The sequence below is a fragment of the Quercus robur genome, chromosome 7 (genome assembly GCF_932294415.1).
Source record: "Quercus robur chromosome 7, dhQueRobu3.1, whole genome shotgun sequence".
NCBI classification, from domain to species: domain Eukaryota; kingdom Viridiplantae; phylum Streptophyta; class Magnoliopsida; order Fagales; family Fagaceae; genus Quercus; species Quercus robur.
The window spans coordinates 10,587,357-10,611,220 of NC_065540.1; the positions used below are offsets into that span (position 1 = coordinate 10,587,357).

The 23,864-nt window shown below is 33.5% G+C and overlaps 1 protein-coding gene across 2 annotated transcripts; it reads left to right on the forward strand.

Moving 5' to 3' along the window:
- The first annotated feature begins 5,548 nt into the window (after window positions 1–5,548).
- Window positions 5,549–20,101, forward strand: LOC126692182 (probable UDP-N-acetylglucosamine--peptide N-acetylglucosaminyltransferase SPINDLY). Of its 2 annotated transcripts, XM_050387691.1 has the most exons (18): window positions 5,549–5,885; window positions 6,295–6,733; window positions 7,855–8,016; window positions 8,107–8,282; window positions 8,443–8,518; window positions 9,608–9,736; window positions 9,871–9,990; window positions 10,129–10,197; window positions 10,280–10,361; window positions 11,192–11,286; window positions 13,323–13,387; window positions 14,550–14,748; window positions 15,615–15,809; window positions 16,339–16,433; window positions 16,542–16,677; window positions 16,806–17,023; window positions 18,668–18,795; window positions 19,304–20,101. In XM_050387691.1, the coding sequence occupies exons 2-18, from the start codon at window positions 6,323–6,325 to the stop codon at window positions 19,729–19,731; spliced, it is 2,784 nt and encodes a 927-aa protein (XP_050243648.1). In that variant the 5' UTR covers window positions 5,549–5,885; window positions 6,295–6,322; the 3' UTR covers window positions 19,732–20,101. The 2 variants fall into 2 exon arrangements, with proteins under 2 accessions (XP_050243648.1, XP_050243649.1); XM_050387692.1 differs by lacking the exon at window positions 5,549–5,885 and having other exon boundaries at window positions 6,604–6,747.
- The last annotated feature ends 3,763 nt before the right edge of the window (window positions 20,102–23,864 follow it).

Below are 23,864 nucleotides of genomic sequence, written 5' to 3' on the forward strand. Positions count from 1 at the left end.
AATTCTAAGAATGAAACCTAAGGAACAACACCTAAGTACTGTACCTAAGTTTTGTCCTAAAAAAAATAGCTAGAATAATGGTTTTCCTCGAAGTTAATTTACTTGAAATTCGAATTTTGTAATCCTTGTATTATTGAAAACATTACATTTTATGTCGTTCCACCAATTTCTTTTTTTCTTTTTTCTTTTTTGAGAAGCATTCCACCAATTTCTATTAACGTTATATCCTATGTGTCTAACAGAATCTTTATTTGGCGTAACTTAATTTGACATAGAACACAAAATTAAAAAATAATACTTAATATGATATGGATTAAAATTGAAAAGAAAAGTTCTAAATGTATCAACAATTTCCTTTCTTTCCCACAATTTCTTGGTAGCCAAACACAATTTTTTGAAAAATCAAAATTCAACCAGGAGCCTTATAGCTTAATTGGTATATTTTGATATTTAATTTCAATGAAGACATATAGGGTTTAAATCCCCCCTCCTTTATTGTAACTATCTTATATAAAAAATAAAAATAAAAATGTAAAATGTAAAATTCACACACCGAAACCATTAAGAAAATGGAAAAGCAGAAGCAAGATTAAGCAATGATTTTTGGAGATAAAGTATAAACATCAATCTCCTTTGATTAGAAGAGAAGTTTGATGACAAAAATTAAAAACTATTCACCCTTCTATAAAAAATTGATATGTCCATATCTATTTCACATATTTAATAATTTTTAGTTGAAAACCCATAACTTAAATATTGTATTTTAATTAAATCTATTTTTTATTTGTTACGGGCCCAAATAAACTCTAAAGAGAAAAGCTAAAACAATTAAGAATGATTTTTTCATGTTTCTCAAAAAAAAAAAGAATGATTTTTTCATCAAAAAAGAATGATTAATAGAGGGGTAAAACAGTAATTCAGGATTCCTTAATCTTAACCCTTTTCCCTATTATTTCACCCATCCTTGGGTCATTCTTTAGCTCTTTTACATTCACTTTTTCCGTGCTTTTGTATTTCTTTCCTACCAAACTCATTACTTTTATTTGAAAAGGCAGGGGCATGACTATGTGATTATGTACTAGTAAAATTTATTCTCGTTGAATAAATTTATAGTTCAAAGTCTGTTTTAGCAAAAATTGATTGATATTTTAATCTGATTATAAGAGTTGAAATTCTATTGTATCTAGTAATAAGTAATGTTACAAATATAAACTAATTTTATAACATTTTTACAAATTATTGATGTGGCTTTAGCATTTTTCAAATAATTAGTGATAAATAAAAATATAATGTTAATAGTGGATCCAAATTAAAACTAGTAAAAATTTATCACATCAGCAATTTGTAAAAATATTGTAAAATAGTTAGTGACTGTAGCATTACTAAAAAATAAAATGGTATGGGTTCTTTTGTTAGTTTGCATTTTTTTATTTCAGTGAATAAATTTTTAAAAAAATTTTGCATGAGTTTTTTTTTTTTTTTTAGAAGAACTTTATGCATAAGTTGGAGGCTTTGTTAGCATAACACAATTTTCAAATATTTTTTAAATAAAATATTGCATACAACTATTAAAAATACACACACAATCATGATAAATTTATATTTAGAATTTGTCAATAAAATTTTAGCTCAACTTACACTTTTTTATTTTTCTATTGGAGATATGTATGGTTCAAAATTCAAATGCCCCATCTTTGTTGGAATAATATCTAGTGTTACAAATCAAAAACAAAAAGAATAGAAGTATATATATATATATATATAGACAAAGTATAAACAATAAATCATTAATAGATATATATTTATTTTGTGGGTTAAATTTAGCTCAATTGCTAAATGTGGGGGGATGAACCTGAGCTCAGGTTGTGAGCTAGCTAAAGGCCCAACAAATCATTTCTTAAAAGATAGGTCCAACCCAAAGGTGTGGATATAATTAAAGAGGGTTGTGGAATGAAAGATAACTCCATGGAGCGGATCCTGTGGAGGTTTGGATCAACTACCATTACCAAAGCTCCACTACCAAGGTAATAAGCAAGACATTTCCCATATCAGATATGCAAGGAACCACGAGCGACTAGTTCCCTTCTCGATTGAGATGCCACCTTCCATCAAGCTCACCTCGGAAAACGCCATGAAGAGATAAGAACCATTGGGGTAGTCACCTCCGCATTAATGATATGTTTTCACCTAATCTCTTCCACATTAACTACTGATTGATTGGCCTAAACAATGAAAACACCCTCTTTCATGATGAAAGAATGGCAGAATTGATGGGTGGTAGAAAATGTATCCCCCAAATCCAACTAGAAACATGACAACTGGGGAAAGTGGGAAGGGGGAAATTGCTGATAAAGGAGGGAAGGTGCAACAGGAAATGAGGTTCATAAAAAATGAGAGATAAGACTTAGAGAAGAACAAGAGAGAAAAAATTGTAATAGCATAATAGGTTTAAGAGTTTTTAACTTTCGATTCACAACCCTTTGTACCTCAGGAAAGCAATTCTTATATTAATAACAACCTTTTTGTTCCTTATCATTTTTCAATAAGTTGTTTAGATCTTCCATTGTGGAATTCTTACCCTTCTATTCTTATAAATTAGTTGTGCAAGTCATCTACTGAGTCACTACCTTCAAAGTGTTTGTTTTCGACAACCACAGTAAAATTCTTTATATGTTGGAATTATGTATCTATTAAATTAAATAATTTTTTTTGAAAAGAATAATTCATATTCAAATTTTGTTATTCTATCCATGACCGCACCTAAGTTGAATTTCGGCGAATGACGCATTCTAAAGTCTAAAAAGTAGTGTTTCGTGCCTTAGGCTAGAAGCATTGCAATTGTTGTCAAACGCGTGTGGAAAGGGTCCAAGTCAGCTCTTCCACATGCCCAAAAAGAGCTTTACTTCATTATTTGATTATATTATTTCATTTCAAAGTACAGAGCAAACATCTCTTTATTTACCACCAAAAAAAAAAAAAAAAAATCTCTTTTTAGTTTAGTGCTAGATTCTAGTTAGAATCCGTCTTCTAAAATTTAATAAAATATTTTTAAAAATTTTATTCTGTATATTAAAATTGTTAATTATAGTAATTATTAATATGTACTTATTATGATTGTGTTTGTGTATAAAATTATCTATTTTACCATTTAAAAAAAATAAGATATGAAAGATTCTAATAGAATGTTTAAAGTACAAAGTTTAGTTACAAAATTAAAATTGGTTGTAACCTAAAACTACAACCTTATTCAATGTCATTAACATTACAACATATTTTAAAATTCTAACCATTGGATTATATGCTCTTTACACTTTTAATACACACGTCAAATTTTGTGTCAATCAGATATTATTTACTATATAATTTATAAGATTATATTTTATGCATAATTTTAAACTACAAAATTTTGCAATTTAAATAATTTATTGATGACATAGCTATTGATATTTAATTTTATAGAAATTTTGCAAGTATGGAGAATATAAGAAGAAAATGTAATTTAATGGTAGATTTGTTAAAATTCACCTCCAATAAAAAAATATTGAGTAAGGTTGTAATCTTAAGCTAAAATTTTGTAACTAAATTTTGTTTATGTTTAAATATAGAATACAAGTTAATCTCAATTAAAAGAAATATTAGAGTACTAATGTGTAGACTTATGAGGCCTTAAAAAAATTGAATGTAAGAATATTGTGAAAAAAGTCAAACGTTTTTTTGTCATAGATTAGATGCCACAATACCATCGTTTGCACAAGGTTCATCATCTCTCATTTTCTTTAACAATAATAATATGATTTAGTAGCCGTTTGTATATTTATTATTTAACTTTTTTAAAATTAATTGTTTGAAAATTTTGTACCTACCAAAATAGAATTTTAAAAAAGCTCTACTTCGGAAAATTGCAATTTAAAACACCCTCCCAAATGAACACTTAATTCAAGTTATACACAAGACTTTTGTGATTTAAACCTTTACCAAATGTTTGGTCCTTGGATGGGAAAAGAGGGAGAAAGGGAGATGGAGAGAAGGAGAGAGAGAGAATAGAGGGGAGGTGGTTGGAGAAATAGAGGAAGAGTAAAGGGGAGGTGCTCCCCTCTACTTTCCATCCATCTAGACATATGCTTAGGGTTTATGACCCACTAAAAGGAGGCTTAGGTTTAGATTGTTTTAACCTAAAATCTTAATATATACTAGCTTTAAAAATCTTTGTTCTTCTATATAAATATTTTAGATATCTATGATTTTGATTACATAACTTAATATTTAAACAAAATATATTTGGAAAAAAAGTCCTCCATTGGAGAATACTTTTTTTTATGTATGAAACCAACGTAATACAATAAAGATGATACATATGACAAATAGATGGGATAAAATTATTAAAGTTGTGAGTACCATACAATACTAATTGTAATAATTTGATATATACAATACCAGCTATTAAACCATGAGTAATTTTTAGGTACTACACGAAGAATGATACTATCTCCTCTCATATTTATGGTGAGGTTTACTCATTAAATTCATGATAGGGTTTACCATGAATATGAGAGGAGGAAGTACAATTTATTCGTGTTTAGGAAGTATCTAAGAATTTTTTCTAAACCAATACATATACCTCACTTAAAACATCCCAAATAATTTATAGTTTGTAACTTTGTATTGATGCTTAGTTTGTTTCAATGGGAAAAACTTTATATGAATATAGTTTTCTACATACTATATTTGTTAGTATATAAAAAAAAAAATGTTTGGCTTACCTTTAGTACATTTTTAATTGAATATATCCTTTTATTGTAAATATATAATGGTAAGTGGTAGTAGAATTCAATCTCCGCATTTTATTTAATTAGTGGATGATGTGACAATTTCTCATTAAAACAAAAGGAGATTCCAATTAAAAAAGTATTGGAGGTAAGAAAAAAAAAAAATAGTCAAAGAAAAATTATCTTTTAACTTTCCATATTTAACTTGGAGATAAAATTGTTTTCCACTAAAATTTTATGAAAAACAGCAATATCTCACACTAAACTAAATAAGGAAAATAACTTTATCTCACTCAAATCTAAATAAGGAAAGTCAAGAAATAATTTTCCAACTCAGATTACTGTCAAAGATAAGAAAATTAGATGGTTTTCTATACAAGTTAATACATTGAACTTAATATCTTAAATTCTATATTTATATCCACAAAAAAAGTGTTCATACATATGTACATAATTTTTTTTTTTGCTTGCTAAAAGAGTATTTTTATTTTATTATATATATTTTTGTAAATATATACAAAATAAAAAAACGCATAAAAAAATGTAATTATAAAATGGGCATAAAAAATATTTTTGAAAATGAAACTAGACTGTGATGGTGTGTGTTGAAAGCTGTGATCCTTAGTTCAAAATTGGTGGAGTGAGCCTTTTGCAGGAGCACGATAGCTAGGCAGGTCAGCGTTATTTTTTAACAACAACGAGTGCTACCGACAAATGACAATAATGAACGCCATGAGCTTTGAGTGGTATTAACAGCAAATACCGACGACCAACAGGGTTAAAAAAACATTAACCAAAAAAACCAATCCAAACCACCCCTTCTTCTACTTTGCCCTTTCTTATATTCCAAACGTTGCTGTTATTGTTTTACTTTGTTATTGTAATTAACGGACCGAACCATTGGACTCTCTCTCTCTCTATTCTTTGCCTCTGGGGTTTTAGGAGACATCGAAATCACTCTGTCGGAGAGAGGGTCTTTCTGGCTCTCTCTCTCTCTCTCTCTCTCTCTCTTTCTCTTTCTCTCTCTAACTCTCTCTCTCTCTGAGCCCAAAAAAGAAAAGAACTTTAGCTCTTTACTATGTGCTTCTAGTACTCGAAACAGACTCATCGACCTTCACTGTAAGCGCCGCCAAATCCCTAATCTTTTTGAGCAATTTCTCACTCTCTCTCTTTTGAATCCATAATCTTTCATAAATGTACTATCTTGCTTTCTTTAATGCCAGTTTGTTCACTAGGGTTTTTGGTTTTTTGATATATTATATTATTTGTGATCAGTCTTTGTTAGAGAGTAGCTACTGTGATCATGCTATATCAACTTAGGGTTTCAGCTTTTGGGGTTTTTTTTTTTTTGGGTGATTATTTCTTGTTATGCTGGTAATGTTGTTTGTTGATTGAACTGAATTGATTTTTCAATTGAACTTAGTGTTTTGAAAGTTTGGAACTTTGGTTTTATTTAATAAGTTGAATGTACTAGCTGGCAACTTTTGTGTATGTGGTTTGAATTGTATATGATGGTTTTTTGGTTCAGGGAATTGAGGTTGTAGGGGGGTGCTAGGATGGCGTGGCCGGAAAAAGTTGTTGGGAATGGGAGAGAGGGTGACCCGGTTAGAGATAATGGTTTCTTGAACGGGTCACAGTCGTCTCCTAGTACCAGCGGCTCTCTTGTGGGGGTTGTTCCGCTGCACAAGAGGTTTGAAGGGAAAGATGCCATTGCTTATGCTAACATTCTCCGCTCGAGGAACAAGTTTGTCGATGCCCTTGCTCTTTATGAGAGTGTATTGGAGAAGGATAGTAGTAATGTGGAAGCTCACATTGGTAAAGGGATATGCTTGCAGATGCAGAATATGACAAAGCTTGCGTTCGAAAGCTTTGCTGAGGCCATCAGATTGGAGCCAGAGAATGCTTGTGCCCTCACTTATTGTGGTATTTTGTACAAAGAGGAGGGTTGCCTAGTGGAGGCTGCTGAGGTATGCTCATGACAGTTAAGTCACTTCTATTTCTATCATGGCAAAAGAAAGACTTTAACTTTTTTAAAATTTGGATTAATCAGTAGTTGATTTCACAATTAAAAAAATCTTTAATTTCGTGGGCCTCTTGCTACTTGGCACTCGATTAACGTGTGCAGTACAAGATTTATGGTGTTCCTTTTTGAGTTTCGCATCAACAAGAATTCTGTTTTCTACTAGTCTAGTAGATATCGAAAGCTTTTGTCTGAAAGTATGAATTTACTTATCAGAAACAAAGGAGGATGAATATCTGAAATGTGAAAGGAAAAGTACTTGGAAGAATTCATATCAATACATATTTTCTTATTTGGCTATTGTCCTATGTGCTGCCAGGTGAGCTAAAATTTATACTAAACTGGTAGATTTAGCATAGATGTTGAGGCCCAGCCTACTCCAAAGTAGACCTATAATTTGATAACATTTTAACTATGTGACCTTTCTTTTGCTTGACGGGTGGGTCTTGCAGTCAAGCTCCCTTCTGCCTTTGCACTTGAGGGCCAATCTTCGTCTGGCCCGAGGAAACCTTTGCATGCCTCCGTCACCTTTTAGGAGGCCTACCCCCCTTAGAAACTGTCTACCTGAGACTGGCCCTTGGTCCGTAGGTCCTGACTATTAATCTTCCACTTCATTAGAGTGAAGAAAAAAATTTCATGAGTAGTTTAATTTGGTGTTCGGAGTCTGCTTGATGCCTGTTACATATTAGGGGGCCAAACTTGGGCTGAATAATTAGGGCTATGGCTGAGTTTGGTTTTAGGTATCATGATTCTAGCTGAGCTCAATTCATCATCAGCTTGACCTAACTTGACCATTTATCAGCTATTCCTGTAACATATTGTGCATGCCTTATTAGCAGTCGTTGATTATGGCCCCATAGGTAAAGGGAGGAGGGTAAGTTTATGGGTTCAATCATGTACAGGTGCATGGGTTGTTAAGTTTTTACCTATTAAAAGAAGAAAAGAAAGTATCGATAATCACTTTAATTTGAACTTGATCTACATATTGCATCGAGTAATTAATTACAATTTTATACTAGAGCCATTTACTGAATCTTGTTGCTAAGACTTGATCAATTTGATTTACAGTCGTATCAGAAAGCTCTGAGAGCAGACCCTGCATACAAACCAGCTGCAGAATGCCTAGCCATTGTCTTAACAGATATTGGAACTGGCTTTAAGCTTGCTGGGAGCGTTCAGGAGGGAATTCAGAAGTATTATGAAGCACTCAAAATAGATCCACACTATGCTGTAATTTTATTAACACACTTTCTGTTGCTGTCTGCCTTTCTTTTTGGTATGCACGCAAATTTATAGTCTTATACACTTTGATACATGCAGCCTGCATATTATAATCTTGGTGTTGTCTATTCTGAGATGATGCAATTCGACTTGGCCCTTAACTGCTATGAGAAGGCTGTATTGGAGAGACCTATGTATGCTGAAGCATATTGCAACTTGGGAGTCATATACAAAAATCGTAATGACTTGGAGTCCTCTATTGCTTGTTATGAGAGGTAATCTGCCAGTACGCTGTCTGTTGGGCCTTCAAAGTCCTTTTTTTTTTAATTAATCTTTTTAGATCTGAGCTGGACCTTGAATGTGATTTCTGTAATTTTCTTTTCATGGTTTTACCACTGCTGATGCTATGTGTGCTTAAATTCCTTGCTGTGTCAGGTGTCTAGCTGTATCACCCAACTTTGAGATTGCAAAGAATAATATGGCAATAGCCCTGACAGATTTAGGAACAAAGGTGACTTCTCATCCATTTGTTTTCATTTACTTTTTTATTTCCTGAACATTTACTTCTTGTAACTACATCTGAATTTGCATTTTGTGTACCGTGTTGGTAACCACCGGCCCTCAAAGTTTAAGCTGTCAGAAATTGTGTCAAGAAAGTATATTGAGTTCACAGATACACTAGGACTCATCCTCCCTATAGGCCTGTCCAACAATCCTGAACCAACCATAGGCCTTGCTTATACAGAAAAGAAGAAACCGATAAACTGGGTGGTACCAAGACTTAAACCAAGGACCTTTTAGATAAACAGGGTTTTGATACCATCTTAAAAACTACCAACCCCAAGGGTTAACTTGCTTTTTTTTTTTTTTTTTACCATTGTTAATATCTGCTTATGCTGGCGTGGTTTATGGTTGTTGATTGGCTGACAAAATCCCATTTTTAACTTTGGGCCAAGGGACATAACATTCTTGAAGTTGGTTGGAATTCAGAATAGATTGTAACCTTGTGTACCTAAAAAAACTAAATACAGAGTTATCTAGACGTACGAGGGAAAAGACTGTATGTCACTCTTAATGTTGTGAATCTAGAAATGGATGATATTTCTTCTTCATGGCTTAGAATGTCTCAGAAGAATTGCAGTATAAGTTGTGGCTTAATTCCATTTGCAATTATCTGTCACTATTGAAAGAGATCAGCAACTTAAAGGAGAGACTCTGCAACCTCTTTCATGACAAAGTCCTTTTAAAATTCATCACTTTTACTTTGCATCTTGCACTTTGATCACTAGCCTTTGCCTTTTTCCTGAAGAAACTTGGTTGTCCTATTTTACTTGAATCATAACAGTAAATGTGATAATCATGCACTTGTAATGGTTGCCATATCTATGATTGTGTTATTCTTTTACCATTATATGTTGGCTAAATATCCTAGTATGTAGTCCTTCCACTGATTTTTGTTTATAGGTTTTTGTTTTCTTTTGTGTTAGCTTGATATCCTAACAGGTTCTCTGTCCCCTGATTTTTGTTTGTGGATTCTGTTTTTTTTTATTAGCAACTGTTCAATTGTTCCATGTTTGATATTGGATTTGGCATTTTTCAGGTTAAATTGGAGGGTGACATCAATCAAGGTGTGGCATATTACAAAAAGGCTTTGTATTATAATTGGCATTATGCTGATGCTATGTATAATTTAGCGGTTGCTTATGGTGAAATGCTTGAGTTTGACATGGTAAGTGATTCTTGGGGGTAATCTATTTCTCTCTCCAAAAATCAAGTTCATCCTTTTAAAATTTTATTTTCCAGTTATATTGATTGCTGTAGTTGGAAAACTTGAGATTCTATAATTAGTGTCTACTTTTGAAGGCTATTGTTTTCTACGAACTTGCCATCCATTTCAATCCCCATTGTGCGGAGGCATGCAACAATCTGGGAGTGATATATAAAGATCGAGACAACCTTGATAAAGCTGTAGAGTGTTATCAAGTAATTTTTCAACACTTGTGCAAGACACCACTTCTTTTTCTTATTGTTTTTTTTACTCCCCTCTTCATGTGTGGAGTGCATGTCTTTACCATCATCAACATCCTCAACATTGTTCTCATTATTTATGATCGTTTGCAGTTGGCTTTGTCAATCAAACCGAACTTCTCCCAATCATTGAACAATCTTGGTGTTGTTTTCACTGTCCAGGTATGGTTTTGAATTTCTTCCTGATGATTGATATGTGAAATGCCCATGGTCTAACACAGTCAACTACCCGCATTATTGGCAGGGTAAAATGGATGCCGCTGCGAATTTGATAGAGAAAGCTATCATTGCAAATCCCACATACGCAGAGGCATATAATAACTTGGGTTAGTCTGTTGTCTGCCTGAATGTTTTATTTCTGAAATCCTTTGGTCCTTAACTCATTGGATTATGTGCATGATTTGGTAAAATTGATTTTCCTATGATGTCAAAGTGTGTTAGTTCAGTTTAAGTTAGTTCATGTTGGAAATGCTTTCAGTATTAGGTTGCTGCAAGAAATGACTTATTTAGGTCGATGAACTGTAGATTACTTTGACAGTATATCTTTGGGTACGGGAATTCTTTTTCAACTTAATTGACTACATTATAAGAATCACCTTTGGCAAGGAAATAAGAAAATCTGGTCTGCCTATCTAAACCCGACTGTAATATTTTGGCTGGACCAACACTGGGTATGGGCATTTATCGTCAAGCATTTTCTGGTCTATCTATATTTAAGTAGTTAATAAGGTATAATTGAAGGGATGGGTGCTTACAAAACGCTGGAGAATCTGAGGGCAAGAATTCCAGTTGGGGATTGACCCAAGAGCTGCTTACAAGCTAATTGTGAATTCACAAAAACGTCTCCCCTGAATCTAAGTGTGCATAAAGATCAATTTGGGGACAAGGCTGATGCCATGCAGAATGAATTTAAAAAACCAGGGTCATATAGGATTTTCTAAATATTGTAATGTAAAGTGGGGTACCTAGTCTTATCATGGTGACATATGGTATTTTGGAGTTTTGAATTATTTGGTGTAGTTGATTAATACCTTTCTTCTTCTTTTTTCAGGGCAGTTTTTTTTTTTTTTTGCTTATATTATCTCTTATCTTTCTGCTATAGAATTTCTTTTCTATTTGCTTCTGTTATAAATTTGTTCCTTTGTGTCCTTTGTAGGGGTTCTCTATAGAGATGCTGGCAATATAACTCTTGCTATTGATGCTTATGAGCAATGCCTTAAGATAGATCCTGACTCTCGAAATGCAGGCCAGGTATTGTCACTCATGCAAATTAACTCCTGCACATCTTAGATGCTTGTTAAGTTTCTTTCAAACTTTTTCATCACATAAAAAGTATTGTTTTGAGTGTTTTGTTCCATTGCAGTTTTAATTGCCTTTCAGAATAGTAATATCATATCTGGAATTGAGCTTGATGTGTGTTATGAAATACCGAATGGGGCTCAATGTGGATAAGGGCTAGATGATTACTGTTAAAATGTTTTGGTCCCAGAGCACTCTGATTCAATAAATAAAGAACTGTAATTTTCAGTATAGAAGAAATTACAATAAATATTGGATTGACAATTACCACAACATAACATTTGGCATCCTATCATCCAAAATGTTTACAATTTTGATTAATTCATTGTCAAAAAGTGTAATATAGTGTTTTATGCATAACTATAATTGGTGTGAAATGTTTGTGTTACTTCTAGAAAACCGTTGACAGCCTTGAATGATCTTTCAGCGTGCCCATAATTTTATTTGGAATGTTAAATGCAGTGTTGGGCTTTCCTTTTTTTTCTTGGGTTGTTTTGTTTGGGGGGGTGGGAGTCTTGGGAGACTTGATGTGCTTTTGGGCACACAAAATTTGGAACGGAACTATTTTAATGTGCCACAGTGATATGATTATTTTGGGAGGATAACTGGCATTCAAATGTAATTGCACCGATGGAGATGTGGATTTATTTAACTAGGCTTAGCGACTTATTGTCAGAGCTACTACCTAATTTATTTGAGTTACTACCTTATGCTTGTCTTGCGTTTGTCACTTGTACCAAACAAATACTGTTACACTTTTCCTCATCCCTTACACTTCATTTAGGAGTTCATAAAGGAATAGAATGTATTAAAGGAAAGGAAAGGAAAGGAAAAGAATGGAATGGAATGGAACGGAATTAACCAATCTTGTTTGGACTAAAAGAATGGAAATGAATGAAATATAAGTAACTTTGTTTGGGAGTAACATTAGAAATAATGGAAGAGAATCATTTTATAACAACATTATTATTATACCCCTATTTTTAATAAATGTTTGAATGTATATGAGTATTTTGGGAGTTTTAGTGAAAATTTCATTAAAGTTAATTCCATACCCCCTGATTCCTCCCAGGGGGAATATAATTTTGAGGTCTTGAGGGAATAGGGAGGTTATGAGTGTCTCATCTATCATTCCATTCTCTCCTACTTAAACTCCCAAACAATCAAATGAGGGAGTTGTCTTTCTATTCCTCCATTAAAACTCCCAAACAAGAAAATGGAACCTAATATTCCAAAATAATTCTTTTTATTCTATTTCTTTCCCTCCTCCCAAATAGAGTGTTAATGTTGTAACTCAACTTTTGATTCGTTGTGAGTTTACTTATGCTTTATGGTGTGATTATGATTTTTGGGATCCATTGGGTGTTGCTGACTAAGGTAGCATCCCTTCTTTTTGGTTGGTGAATTGGTTTGGCAAACTTTCCTCAAATGTATGGAATTTGGTGTTAGCATGCGTGATGTGGTTAGTGTGGAAGGAATGAAACAGTTGCATAGTTGAGGAGATTGAAAGATCTATTGATCAATTGAAGTCTTTGCTGCTCCATACCTTGTTTGATTGGTCTTGGACATGGGGTTTTACTATTTGTACTTCAATTTTTTGATTTCCAAATTTCCCTTAGATTTTCTGTTTGAGTTGATTGTATTTTCTAAGGTTCTTTATGTTCATCATAGTGAACATGGTGTATCCATTTTCATTTTCAATAAAATTCTAGTACTTATCCAAAAAAAATAAGTTTTATGCTGTAACTAAATCAGGAAGTTAAAAGATTTTTTGTAGCTGGCAGTTTCAAAATATGATTTTTTTTCTTCATATACCACTGAATGTTTTCAAAATTTTAAACATATTGGCTTGCACAGTTGATGGTAATTTTATCTGAGGGCCACATGCCTGTGTATTGATTCTTTGCTAGAGTTGTCTTTTTTTGGCGGTTGGGCCCCCTTGATTAACCATATTGTTCTTATCTGTGGTTGATTGACCATTTTTGCAGAATCGATTGCTTGCGAAGAATTACATAAATGAAGGACATGATGATAAACTTTTTGAGGCTCACAGGTTTCAGCTATCTCTAATCAACTGTCATGCATTTGTTCTTCATTCTTGGATGACTAATTTATTATAAATGTATGATTTATTCACAGGATCATAGTAAGAATTTTTATTCCTGCATCACCAGGAATGTTCTTGTATTTTCCTAGGGAGTAACTTCTAATTTTTTGGTTTTTTGTGTGTGTGTGTGTGTTGGTGTGGGGGGGGGGGGGGGTGAAGCATCATCTCTTTGGATGTCTGTTCCACTGTATCTTATGTGGACTGTTTGGAAAGAATATAATACTCAGACTCCTGACGGAGTGGAACATATGGTTTTTTCATTTACAAATTCTTTTCTAAGAGGGTTGTATGACTGGATGCGATCAATGTTGTTTTTCATTATGAACCTATGTAGAGAGGCCTTCTCCCCCTCCTTTGGCTGAGAATCTAATCATGAGATTCATCTGTCAGCCCTGTTTTAGAATTCATATGATTTTTCTTTAAATGGTTTTGTATTTCTAGAGAGTCATTACATGTTGCTGTGAGCATATGCACGTATGTTAAAGCAGCAACTTATATTCATTTTAATTTGCGCTTTATGAGACATGCATGGAGATTTTATTGTGTTACTGAGCCATAAAAGCCAAGAATTTTTGGGTCAAGACAAGTAGCACACTGTATTCACTATTAACCTTCACAGACCTAAACTGACCTTTTTTAGAATATATATATATATATATATATTTCTAATATTGGGTTTTAACCAGAAGCCTGATTTGAAAATTGTGAGGTTAGTTGTTTCTTAGTTTTCAATTTTGACTGCAAGGTTAAGTTTTTAATTTTTCTACCTTGAATGCATCGTTTTTGAGTTCTATTGAGTACATTTACTCCGCAAGCTGCTAGATGGAAACCGTTTTATCTGTTAATCATTTTCCCGAAATGAAAATCTCGGTTGGAGGTCAGGGACACTTCTCAGTGAATGGCATTAGAGGGTGCCACCACCTGATTTAGAATAAGGGATCTCATATAAATTGATTTTGACACAAATTCAGTTTGTATTTGGTTTGCAAGTGGTGGTCCCTCATCTCATTCAATTGCATGGGTTTAATACTAGATTGTTGGAAGTTTATATATAGTGGAAATTTTCTAGCTTTGATAATTTTCATCTAAATTGGAATCCTACATGCAGGGAGTGGGGTAAGCGTTTCATGAGGTTATTTCCACAGTACACATCGTGGGACAACCAGAAGGATCTTGAACGACCGCTTGTGATTGGATATGTATCTCCTGATTTTTTCACTCATTCTGTATCATATTTTATAGAAGCTCCCCTCATCTATCACAACTATGAAAAGTACAAGGTGGTTGTTTATTCAGCAGTGGTGAAGGTATTTTCTTCTGACATACAACCATATTATTGATGGTACACTGTTTGCCAAACTGTGGCAATTGTTTCTATTTTCATACATCTATTTTTTGGTCTCCTCTTCATGTGGTTTCTATACGTTTGATTGCTTGGATTTCAAAAAAGTTAATTGCTTCACTCGTGGCACCATTTCTTCATTATTTTTATGAAAGCCCATGATATTGCCCAAAATTTATGGTTTGATCCTTGGAAAGACAGAAGTACCACTGCTGGCTTCACTTATGCCAATACCAATTGCTCATTGTGTGTTCCTGATTAATGCTATTGCTGCCACTAGTATTGCCAGTCTTCGCCGTCACCATTATAGTGACCGCTATTGCACGTGGCTATTGTTGCCTGTATTTCTAACGCCATTCTAAAAATGACCAGTATTGCCTCCATCACAACCACCAGGCATTGTTAGCATTATCACAACTTCATCTAATTTTTACTAGAGGCACTACTGCTACCTCTAAGATAACTGCCATTGCTTCTCGACATTGATGTTGGCACTCTGAAGTTCACCACCACAACTACTACACAACCCCCATCTCTACTGCAGTTGTCACTACTGCCATCAGTGCAGCCTTCATCATTACAATGATATAAGTATTTAACACTACCAAAGTCTCTGGCATCACTACCTCTATCTGTGAAATGCCCTTCATTTTCTTTGAATTCTTTATTTTAAAATCTGATTAGTAATTACTAGAATTTCAAATTTTACACTTAAATTAATTTATAGTTTTACAGTAATATAAAATTAATGTCTATATATACCACATGCTGGTCTCCACAAGTCATTATCATTCCTCATAAAGAGCATTTTTTATTTAAATGATGTTACAGGCAGATGCAAAAACTAATAGGTTTAAAGAGAGAGTCATAAAAAAGGGTGGGCTTTGGAGGGATATATACGGGATTGATGAAAAGAAGGTGGCAAGCATGGTGAGAGAAGATAAAGTTGACATCCTTGTAGAACTTACTGGTCATACAGCTAACAATAAGTTGGGAATGATGGCTTGCCGACCTGCACCCATCCAGGTATGTTGGAGGCTATTGTACCTCTCCTATTTAAAATTTTCTAATGGATAAGTTTCAAAGCTTTTGGTATAATTAATTTTCTTGTTATTGTTTTTGTGGAGCTGAAATGATTGAATTATTTTAGAATACCTGGGTACTTGCAAAATTGATACACCTTGTTATTGTCTTATGGAAAGCCAGTTATTAATTTATTTTATCTTCTGAACCTAAATATTATACAACGCCTCTTGCCAAAAAATATTATGCTACTCCAAGCATACAGACTTGCATTAAGCAATGATCGGCTTGGTTTTTTGCATATTGTATGGGATGATTGCTTCAAACTGTTGGCAATCTAATTATTCATTTGTCATCACTTTGAGAATGGCAAACATTGATGGTCCATGGTCTTGTGTCCTTTATATTTAAGTTCAAAATTTGGAGTCTTTTTGAAGTGGAATGACATATTATGCATATGCAACAATGGTATGCATCCTTTGGTATTCTGGTCTTTATACATATAAATAATCGACTGTTGTTGAATTTGTAGGTGACTTGGATTGGCTACCCAAATACAACCGGTTTGCCTACGATTGATTATAGAATCACTGATTCACTGGCAGATCCTCCTGATACAAAGCAAAAGTAAGTCTTAGTTTGCACATTTCCATGTACAACTTAACGCACTAAAGTTGATCTTTGAGGTATATTATTCCACTTTTCTCTTAAAATGATATTATTAATAAATGGCAGGCATGTTGAAGAGTTGGTTCGATTACCAGAATGCTTCCTTTGTTATACACCTTCCCCTGAGGCTGGGCCAGTCTGCCCAGCTCCTGCTCTTTCCAATGGCTTTATTACATTTGGTAGCTTTAATAATCTAGCTAAGGTATTGGTTAAACTGGAATGAGATAACTGATTTACTTGAAAATGTATATTTATTGAAGTCCAACTGATGTTCTGACATGCTTTGATTTTATTCTTTATCTTCCTTTCTATTTGTTTGTCCTTCATCAGATTACCCCTAAGGTGTTGCAAGTTTGGGCAAGGATTTTATGTGCTGTTCCAAATTCTCGCCTTGTGGTGAAATGTAAACCTTTTTGTTGTGATAGTGTAAGAGAGAGATTTCTTTCAACATTGGAGCAACTGGGTTTAGAATCATTACGTGTTGATCTTCTGCCACTGATTCTTCTTAACCATGATCATATGCAAGCCTATTCTCTTATGGACATTAGGTAATTCAATCTTCATTCCTTAAGCCAGTAAGTTTACATTTTGTATTTGTAGAAGCCAGATATTTTCTACATATTATGGACTTTTGTTTATATAAATATATCTTTTATTAATAATCATTATAGTTCTTTTTTTTTAAAAAAGAAAAATTATTTTAAAAGGTAAATACAACTCATGCCACCCAGATGGTATTGAACCCATGACCTCGCTCTTTATCCTTTTTTGGGCTGTATTGGATTTAATTTGTTTTATTTTAGTGGCAGTTTTCATTAACTACTAGGACTTGACAAGGGTGCCTTTCTAGGACTTTTCTTTTTTTTTTTTTTTTTTTTTTTTTTTTTTTTAAACTAGGACATCTGAAATGGAAACTTTTCAGAGCAAGGGGAAGGCAAAGAAAGCATTGAATGGAATGAATTCGATAGCTTCAACTTTTAATTCTAGAATTTTTAGTTCACTCCCATTATGACTTATGCCCTCAGAAACCACCGTTTGACCATTATAAAATGCTGCACCTATGAGTTTTTAAGTTACTTTGTTCTTTTTTACTTACCTCCTTTATTGTGTATACAATTACAAACATAATTTTGTGCCTGAACACCAGAGGGGGGTTGTGATTTGTGGCCAATAGCTAACATAAAACACCTGTCCGATTATTATGAACAAAATGTCTAATGCTTGGCATCTGAGAGGAAACTATAGCATGATATGTTTCTTAGTTGAACAGTATGATAGTTTTTTCTGATGCAATTGATTTGTGACATAAGCTCATAACTTCTTACATTACACTACTTAAAAATTTGTGAAATACCTTTAGGTCGTGGGTTCAAAACCCTCTGGTTCAATTGTAACTTACCAATTAAATAAAAAGTGAAGTATCTGAATTGGGCAAAGATGCAAAGGATGGAATATGTTAGACAAAGTGACAAACCTGCTGTGACTTGTATACTCAATGAGTTTTTTGACAGGGAAGTTTTCTCCAAAGTTTTTTCATACTAAATGAATACTAGCTTAAATGGCACCTCTTCCATCTATAAGAACTTGGTGGAGGGTGAGGTCAGGTCCAAGACCCACTGGATATGTAAGTGACAAAATAGAAAAAGTTACTTGAAATATTTATGTATTATTTAATGAATCAAATGAGTGAGGTGCAAAAGTCTGACAAAAGTTCTTAATTCAGTGTACCATATCATTCATTTTAAGAAGTGTGTCCTTCACAATTACCTGTCCTCATTTTCTATGGTTGCACACCAATGCCTGAGTTTATTCAGCATAAAATGTACATACCAATCTCAGAGATGCTTACCCTAGTTTATTTAGCATATAATGTAAATACACAAATTTTTTATTTCTTTTTTGATCTCCCATCCTACTTTTATACAGGACTAAAAGTAGCTCATTGTTCTTCCTTCTTTGTGTGATACTTGTTGGAATTGGAATTATCGTGTTTTCTATGTCAGATAAAACAATTTTGTTGAAAATCAGTGACAAGAATGTCCACTTAAAGCTCCTTTCTTGTTATTGTGTTTTCAGCCTTTCTCAATGTTTGTCATGTATAACATGCTGCCAATTGGACTACAAACCATGTATCTTTTGGCTTCTCATATGCGTACTATATAGGGATTCTTACTTATGTTCTCTTTATGTAGCCTGGACACGTTTCCATATGCTGGAACCACCACAACATGTGAGTCTTTGTACATGGGAGTCCCATGTGTTACTATGGCTGGATCAGTGCATGCTCACAATGTTGGCGTGAGTCTTCTCAGCAAAGTTGGTGAGAACCATTTCCCTTTCCCTTTTGGTTAATGTCCATCTTTTGTCTCCTAAATTTCTGTGATATGCCTACTTGCATTTGTTTTATGTGCATGATTTGTTGAAAAAGATAAACAGGGCCATATTTTGTATCTTGTGTATGACTATGAAGGAAGTATATATCTTCCATGCTTTAGACATCCGTGATTAGGTAAGAGAGCACGAAGAAGATGCAACTCTCTGTTTGCATTCTGTTAGTGTAGACGCATATCCTTTAAGGATAAAAATTTGGTAACTTCAAGCCCTAAAATGTATGTGTCAACAATTCAACTCTTTAATAACAATAATTTAATAGTGCATCTCAGACCAGGTAATACCAAATGGGACTAATACAAAAAAATAACAGGCCGTCTCTGTGGTTCAGATTTTCAGCCTTTTTTTTATTGCACTAGCAGTGGTAGTGTATTTATTTAAGAATTTTTTTTCCCAAACATCCTAATTAAAGTGGACTTCTGGCTGATGCTCTGTAGGTTTGGGACATCTGGTTGCCAAAAATGAAGACGAATATGTCCAATTGGCACTGCAGTTGGCCTCTGACGTTACAGCCCTCTCAGATTTAAGGGCGGCTCTCAGAGACCGTATGTCTAAGTCCCCCGTCTGTGATGGAGAAAACTATATCCTTAGTCTTGAGTCAACATACCGAAACATGTGGCAGAGGTACTGCAAAGGCGATGTGCCATCTTCACGGCACATAGAAATGCAACAGCCTGTGGTTACTGAAGAACCGGATGTTAAAAATTCAGAGCCAACAAGGATTACAAATTCAAGAGAAAGCCCTCCTGGGCCTATCAAGAGTAATGGATATAGTCCACTTACATCATCAATGCCTAATGTCTCTACTTGTGAAGAAAATGGGGGTCCATTGAATCAGAATATTAACTCAGGCAAGCTGAGCTGAACTTGAATTTATCTTTATCCAAGGAATTTGCTAAAGATTGGATGGATTCAGTGGTGTATTACCTTTGTTGGGGTTATGCTACTGTGGTGTATATTTATAGTTGGCTGCTTCTGCTGAAATTGATGGTGGGTGGTAACTGTGAGTTGCAACCAAGGGGCACCTTTCCATAGGATCACATTTTTTTCGGGAAAGTATGTGGGCGGTAGTCGAGAGATTTGATTTTTTTTATGTGCAAGAAATAGGATATAGAGGAAAGCAAAGAGGTGATGATGATATTAGCTGATACTTAGCTGTATTGCAATTTTTTAACCTGAATTATAGAAATTAGTTGTGGCTTGTAAATTATAAGGAAACCTTTTGCTTTTGTTTTTGTTTGTTTGTTTGTTTTTGGTTTTAGTATGGCTTGTTTATTTGATTATGAATTGACATGGATGGTCAGATCACCTAGAGGACGAGTAAAGTCCTTTCAAACTTTTGGGTTCACATTGTTTAATTATTTAGATGGAAATGGTGATGTCAAAAAAGATGGCTTGCACTGCAATGGCCAAAAAGGTCAAAGTAAAAAAATAAAGGATAAAACTTATCTAGAGTTCACCTAAAAATTTTCAAATAAGTTGAAATTATTGATTAATAATAAATTACTGATTTAAATTCAATGTAATATTAATTTACAAATTTAGACGACAATGGACAAACTTCTTCCAAGGACAAATGGACGATAGTGCACCGAGTTAGCATGCGACCTGCTGAAGTATTTATTGCCAGTGGAGGGTTTATTGTTTGCCGCACCTTTAGATTTTTATTTTTATTTTTTATAATCTCCTTGTTGATACAAGATAGAATTTTTATTCTAGTTTAATCTAAGGGTCTGTTTGGATATCGCTTATTACTGAAAATACGGTAGTAAAATAATTTTTAAATGTATGAATAGTGTCGTGAGACCCAGTTTTAAAGAAAAAGTTGTTGAATATGGTACTTGTGAACAGTGCACGAGATCCACAGAAAAAACACTTCCACTGGGAAACAGGCAAAACATCCTTCCCAAACGGAAGCTAAGTGTATATGTGTGTGAAGTTCTCTCTTGAAGGCTTGAACCTAGTCCTTACCTCTTACACTCTACAAACATTTATACTCGTGAAGTGACTATTGCACTAAGGTGTGCGGTGGTAGATATTGTTGAATATTGTTGCAAATATAATATAAAAAGGTAGAAGATAGAAGAAAGTCAAATTAAGAATTAAAATTAATTTTTAATTGCATTTTAATTTTGTGTTCACTGTACACCTTGTGGCTCCAAGAGTATAAATGCTTGTGGGGTGTGGAGGGTAAGGGCTGAGGTTCAAGTCTTTAAAAGAGAGATTCACACACATATATACTTAGATTAGACTAGAGTAAAGTTTATATCTTGTATAAAAAAAAAATTGTATTAATTGCCCATTAATTTTGTGTTCCACATTTTAAATGCACTTTAATTTCATGTCAAGTGTCATTTCAATTATACTTTAATCATATATTAATTTGGTTTACATTGCCTGAGCATGTAGGGGTTGACATCCTCCTCTCCTACACATTTTTTCTCTTTACCAAAAAAAAAAAAAAAAAAAAAAAAACAGCAATTCAATTTTATTAGGTTTCTATGTAAGCCTATGAATTATATTATATATAATATACACCTGAGCATTAATTGTTGTTACACTTGTTGAACCATATCAGCGTAGCATTTCAGTCCACCTTGATCCATTCGGTCCTTCAAATAGATCCACATCAGTCCACCTGGTCCAATTTGGTCTACCTCAGTCCATTTGTTATATTTCAGTTCAATTCGGTCCACTTAGGTCCATTAGGTTCATTTTGGTCCAATTCGATTCATATCAGTTCATTTGATCCATCTTGGTCCATTTCGGTCCGCTTATTCTCATTTGGTCTATTTCGGTCCATGCTTTATTCTTAATAATTTCACAACAAATCTTAAGTAGTACGTTATTATTGGTTCTAATTTGTGCATATTACTGTCATTGCTTTACCCATCAATAATAAATTGCCACCTCAGATTTGTTGTAATATTTTTTCTCTTTTGTTATCCTTATTTTTATTTTTATTTTTTCCCAATTTGGGTATGGTCTTGAAGTTGGGTATATATTTTGGATTGGGTATGCTTTGATTATATTTTATTATTGAATGAAACCACTTGATCTTTTGTGCTAAACCAATTATGGAGTTAAGAGTTGTTAGTTGTGAAACTGTTATTTTTTCAATTTAAGTATAATTGTTGAGTTTGGTACACATTTGAGGTTAAGTTTAATTTAAGTTTCTTAACTTTGGTGATAAGTGACCTATTTGTGTAGGGAAAAGTTTATTTACCTTTTTTTTTAATAGTAATTTTAGTTTGCTTTGTGCTGTAGCTAGCATAAAACAAGAGGTTACTAAATTTATTCTATTAATTCAACCAACGTAATGAAGAGAAAGGTGCTTAGAGTATATCGGTGTATTGTATCATTTGATGCTCTTATAAGTCTATTTCAATATCAATAATTGGTTTCTAATCCATGGCAAATTGTTAATTGGCTCTAGTTATGATCTACCATTAGGCTGCGATACTAGCAGGAGTCAGTCCTTATTTCCATAGCTGATGTTAATCTTACTTGCCTTTACAAAAACTCCCATCGCATCAAATGGGTTCAAAACGTTTACTTTCACAAGCTGGAATGAATGGAAGTAACATCCTGGGATATTTAAAATGAATTTGATAATTGGTCATTTGCATAAATTACATGGGTATGAATTAGAGTTAAGGTTAGGGTTACCTTATAATACACTAGGGAAGAGAGAGGGCTTGGCGGTGACTCTTCTTCCTCAGAGAGAGAGAGCGAGCATTTGAGTTGAACACTCTTCAGATTCACATTCAAAAGCAAAATTTCACTTCTCTCTCTCTCTCAATTCAAAAAAACTGAGTGTATTGTTTCTTTCTTTGTTTCAAATGGTTGAATCAATTTATTTGACACCACATACCCTTTTTTTTTTCCAACGGTCACTTTTTTTTTTTTTGGGATTAGATTTTACTAATCCATCATTTTTATGGCCCATTACATCTGGCCCACTAATCCTGTTCTTTTTTACCATTTTCTTTTCTTTTTCTTTTTCTTTATACATACATCATTCATATAAAACTTGGAATAACCAATAGCTTTATAGTTTAAAGTTACTTCTTATTCTTAAAGCAAGGAGCTTTGGCTTTAATTCATATAAAACTTGGAATAACCAATATCTTTATCGTTTAAAGTTACTTCTTATTCTTAAAGCGAGGAGCTTTTTGTGGACAATGTTATAATTGGGCATGAACCATTACAAGTGATAAAAAGATTCTTAACCCCCTCACATTTTGTGCCCATTATGAATTGAAGCCAAAGCTCCTCGCTTTAAGAATAGGAAGTAACTTTAAACTATAAAGCTATTGGTTAGAGAAAGAAGTGAGATTTTGCTTTTGAATTCAAATATGAAGAGTGTTTGTTAGGTTCTAAAAGTTTAGAACAATTGACAAACTATGAACACAAACTTGTCTAGGTATAGATCTTAGACTATATAGAGTTCATTAGACAATACTTAAGGTATTACAAGTCAGAACACAAGAACATACAAGCTGCAGAAAGAAGAATTCAAATTCAATGAAATCTGACTGATTAAAAATTAGATCCGACCGATTGAAAATTGCAAACATGAAATTTCTGCAAAATTTTATTTTAGCCCAAACTTTGCTTAAACGTTTTGGGTTTCAAGTAAAACACTTCTAGTATATAAATGAAAACCCTAACTATGTTTTCAAAGCTTTTGAGAGACTTTGGAGGTGCTCTTGTGAGATCTAAAAGGTATTGTGCCTTCCTCTTTCAAAGTCATTACCAGAAATTATTCTTATATTATTAGATCCGATAGATTTGAAGTTGCAACAAGAAGATCAACAACTGCAAGGGTGGTCCTGGAGTCACAAACTAGAGAGTTTGTGTTGCTAAACTTTTGAGTGGGATCTCAAAGTCACAAGCAAGGGTGCTTGTGTTGGTGTAAATTCAAGAAGAGAAAGAGTTCGTGAATTTGAAGTTTGCACGTGATCATATTAGTAAGTTACTATATGATGTAGCAAT